This window comes from Carcharhinus amblyrhynchos, chromosome 7 (assembly GCF_965287045.1).
Source record: "Carcharhinus amblyrhynchos chromosome 7, sCarAmb.v2.hapA, whole genome shotgun sequence".
Taxonomy (NCBI): Eukaryota; Metazoa; Chordata; class Chondrichthyes; order Carcharhiniformes; family Carcharhinidae; genus Carcharhinus; species Carcharhinus amblyrhynchos.
The window spans coordinates 101,849,131-101,853,785 of record NC_137330.1 but is presented as its reverse complement, the minus strand read 5'-3'; the positions used below and the strand labels follow the sequence as shown (position 1 = coordinate 101,853,785).

Genomic DNA, 4,655 nt, shown 5'->3' with positions numbered 1-4,655 from the left:
CGACACTCGGTAGAGACAGCAGTCAGATCCGTACCTCACGGATAGCAAACAACACACACACGCACACACACCCCACACACACAAATAACAGCAGAAAGGCGAAGTTGGAAAGAAAAATAATTTACCGAGAAGGAAAAAGAAAACAAAGGAAACTCCATAACGGAACACACTCTATTCCAAAGGCAGGCGAGATGACTAAAATGTGGATGCTATGCTTCGGGGTTGTTGCACTAGCCGCCTTAATACAAGTCCAGGTATGTACAAAGCATCATTGCTCTCCGTGCGTGGCTGTTCAGTGTCGCTTGTTTGGATGTTTCGGTAAGTTAATGACTTCTTTGCTCTGGTAGAGGTTTTGAATGTGGAACATGGTCAAAAAAAAACCCTGATTGCAAAGGAAGCTGACGTTTTGTCCACATTTCAGATCTTAGAAGGAGCAACGTGCTGGCGCTGAAACTGTTGTGAGATTGAATTACCTTGTTAAATAATGAAAGGGGCGAGGATGGTATATTTGGAGCGGAGTTGATTCTTTACAATCCACTCAGTTAAATTATTTCAGAAGATGGGGTATAGAAAGCTCCTGGCTGAGGGCTCCTTTTGGTTTGGGGGGGGTAGACTGGGATGAATGGGAGTTATTCCCTTTCACTAAGTGTGTAAGCCCGGATCGTTCTCCGCTTCCCGAGCCCTGGGCGGGATAAGTAAGGGAGTTGTGGATCGGCCAGTCTCTCTAAACGGAGTATTTACCCTCAGGAGGGTAAGGGAGTTCCCCCTTGGAAATACCGAACCTGTCTTGTCTCATTCTCTCCTGCTCTGGACCCCAGATCTGCCCAGTTGCACATTTCCCGGTGGATCCGGATTTGGAACAAAGAGTGGCTGCTCGCGGCTCTCACTCGATTTTAAGTCAGTGGAACTACAGATTCTAACATTAAATAGATCACCGCCCTCCCCCAACCCCATTTCACACAACGATGCACTTATCCGAATACCTACTTCTTTCCGATCCTCCCTGCGCTGAGATCCTGATATCTAGATGTCTCGATCCCTCTGCTGTGATATATCGACATGTTATTGATTTCCCCCTCTGCAATGTTAGATAATGATATATTGGTGTTCATTCCTCTACCATGATATATCTATATATTAATTTACTGTGATATGTCGAAATATTATTGATTTTCACTTCTCTACAATGTTATATATCGATATATTGATGTCCATCCCTTTACAATGATATATCTGTATACTAATTTCAACTCCTTTGCAATGATATGTCGATATATTATTGATTTCACCTCTTTACTATGTTATATCTCCATATATTGGTTTTCACTCCTCTACAATGATATATTAGGTTTGGGAGTTTAGTTTTTCTCACTAAGTAAGTATTTGAATAAGAAGACTCACAGCACCAGAATTAAGTCCAACGGGTTTATTTGGTAGCAAAATCCACTAGCTTTCCCAGCGCTGCTCCTTCGTCAGGTGAGTGGGAGTTCTGTTCACAAACAGGGCACATAAAGACACAAGCTCAGTTTACACATGGAGATGCTCGCGTTGGACTGGGATAAATACAGTAAGAAGTCTCAACACCAAGTTAAAGTCCAACAGCTTTAGTTGTGTGGAAATGCCGGCGTTGGAATGGGGTAAAACACAGTAAGAAGTGTCTTTATGTGCCCTGTTTGTGAACAGAATTCCCACTCAGCTGACGAAGGGGCAGCGCTCGGAAAGCTTGTGGATTTTGCTACCAAATAAACCTGTTGGACTTTAACCTGGTGTTGAGACTTCTTACCGTGTTTACCCCAATCCAACGCCGACATCTCCACATCATAAATATTTGAGTGCAGAAGGCGCTTCACTCTGGAAGCAGATTGGCGACAGGAGCTGGGCAGAAAGTCCTGTGTGCTGAGCATGTATGAGAGGAGGGCAGCTGTATGTACTGCGGTGGGGGAGGGAGGCTGAGCTGGATTCTGGACCCTGTTTGACGGGCTGTGTGTGTTCACCTCTCTTCCATTTCAGGTGGCAGGCAATGGGACATCCACGGAGCAATCCACCACCAGCAGCGGCAGCAGCGGCACCAGCGGCAGCCAGGGCACCCCCAGTAGCAGCAACAGCAGCGACTCCTCCATGAGTAGCAGCAACACCAGCGAAACCCCCACCTCAGTAGCCGGCGTCACCAGCCAAAGCACCGCGGTGAACAGCACAAGCGTCAGCCTGCATTCCCCCGGCGGCATCTTCCTCCTCCCCTTCACCATCACTACCTCCATCCTCTATCTGTCCTGCTAGACAAGGCGCAGCCGACTAGAGAGGGCCAGCACTCCATTCAGACATCTCCCGCACCGTGGGACTCATGAAAGGCAGGCAGCAAGACAGCTTCATTCTCCCAAGAGATTTTTTTTATATATATTGTGTGTGTTCTTCCTCTCGTTCTCTGAAGACCAAATCACCAACAGTGAAGATTTTAAACCAAAATGATCTCACTTCTTCCTGAAGTCGGACTGAAATGAGTTTGATGTACTTTAATTTCTCTCTGTCTCTGTCTCTCTGTCTCTGTCTGTCTGTCTGTCTCTCTCTCTGCATATTGGATTGCGCCTTCCTAGATTTGTTGCCATGGTTGACGGGAGAATTCAGCTCAGAACCTTTCTACTGACGCTTTGCGCGTCTCCCTAATGTGTAAATAAATAGATGGGAGAACCGACGGTTGTTTCTTTTCTCTCCAGAGATCCTACAAAAATACACATTTTTTTAAAAAAAAGTCCTTAAATTTACTCTGCCAGAAGAAGCCATCCCTCTTAACGAAGACAGGGGGCACTCAGAAAACCAACCGGGAACCCGGAAAACAATACAGACGGAGAACGTTTCGAGTCGAAGCGAGAAGCAACTTTCCCCCCACTGAAGACTGGATTTGCCCAACACACAACATACACCCAGTGTCTTCATTTAGAAACTGCCGGAGGAGATGAAATAAAACAAAAGGCTGGTTTGTTTTTAAATACCTCTAAGGGAAAATCGCTAAAAACGAGTTTGAGTATCTAGTAATAACGGCTTGAATATTTATTGGCGCCTTTTCTCAAACTACCTCTTCACAACATGCGTTGAGCATTCAAATTTAGCAGTAAAAAAAACTTCAAAAAGCAAAATAGTCGATTTGAAATTTAAACCGGGTGGCTGGGGGGGGGGGGGGGGGGCGGTGGGGGGACTCTAGATTTGTAAATGTTACCTTGTGAGGGCACAATTTAAGTGGGAAGGTGAAGTGTGGACCCCTTTCCAATATCTTTTCTAAATGAGGGGTTGTTGGTGTGGGGCTAAGGGTGTGGGACTCTCCGCAATGGCAGTAACATGGGAGTTGGCACCGGTTTAGTGAGAGGTCCGAGTAAACTTCTGGGATTTTTTTTTAACGGAGAACTTCGTTTCCTATCGGATTCATTTTTTTTTAAGCTACATTTAATCGCATTTGGCAAACATGATTTCTGATTACACTTTAGACTAACGTTTCTTCCTGCTGCGACCATGAAACCAATTTCCCGATGCAATGGTTCATGTATTTTTTTTTGTACCGTTTTATGGGAATTAATTGCAGTTACTGTTGATTTAAAGGCAAATATTGTTTCCCCGGGGGGGATTTTAATGTATTTCTGCTGTAAATAGAGGTTACCTGGCAAATCATTTAAATGGATTCGAAAATTTAAGCCCTGCTTCAAGCTACTGTGAAAAATTAAAAGATCTTTGATCTGTTTCAATAAACTGATTGTAAAACAAGTCTGTGTGTGTATGTGTGTGTGTGTGAGGGAGAGAGAGATGGTGATGGGAGCTGTACAGATGTCCCAGAGGATGGGTTCTTCCAACTTTTCTTTCCAAAGTTCATTTTAAAGTTAAAAAGTGTATTTATTAGTGTCACAATTAGGCTTACGTTAATACTGCAATAAAGTTACTGTGAAAATCCCCTAGTCGCCACATTCCGGCACCTGTTCGGCTATATAGAGGGAGAATTTAGCATGGCCAATGCACCTAACCAACACTTCTTTGGATTATGGGAGAAAACCGGAACACCTGGAGGAAATACACCCCGACATGGGGAGAATGTGCAAAGCTCATGCTACCAAATAAACCTGTTGGACTTTAAGCTGGTGTTATGAGACGACTTACTGTGCCTACCCCAGTCCAACACCGGCAAATCCATATTATTTCATGACCTCAATTCTTCCCTGAGTGCTTTACACACAATTAAGCACTCTTCAAGTGAATTCACTGTTGTAACGTTTTAAAGTTTATTTATTTAAGTAAAAGTAAAGTACATTTATTTGTCAGAAGTAAGGCTTATATTAACACGGCAGTTACGTTACTGTGAAATTTCCCTAGTCGCCACACTCCGGCACCTGTTCAGGTCAATGCACCTAACCAGCATGTCTTTCAGATTGTGGGGGGATTCTGGAGCACCTGGAAGAAACACATGCAGACATGGGGAGTACGTGCAAACTCCACACAGAGAGTGACCCAAGCTGGGATTCGACCCTGGGTCCCTGTGAGGCAGCAGTGCTAACCACTGTGCCTACTGCTATTACTGTCACAAGAGGGCTTACACTAACACCGCAATGAAGTTCCCGTGAAAGTAATGTTAAAAACAGATTCAACCAATGCACACTCAGCAAGGTCTCCACAAAGGC

At 44.5% G+C, this 4,655-nt stretch overlaps 1 protein-coding gene across 1 annotated transcript; it reads left to right on the top strand.

The window, feature by feature from the left end:
• On the top strand, window positions 1–3,168 carry LOC145345160 (uncharacterized). The gene is made up of 2 exons (XM_080192840.1): window positions 1–254; window positions 2,011–3,168. Exons 1-2 carry the CDS (start codon window positions 192–194, stop codon window positions 2,275–2,277), a joined length of 330 nt encoding a protein of 109 aa, XP_080048966.1. The 5' UTR covers window positions 1–191; the 3' UTR covers window positions 2,278–3,168.
• Window positions 3,169–4,655: the final 1,487 nt, after the last annotated feature.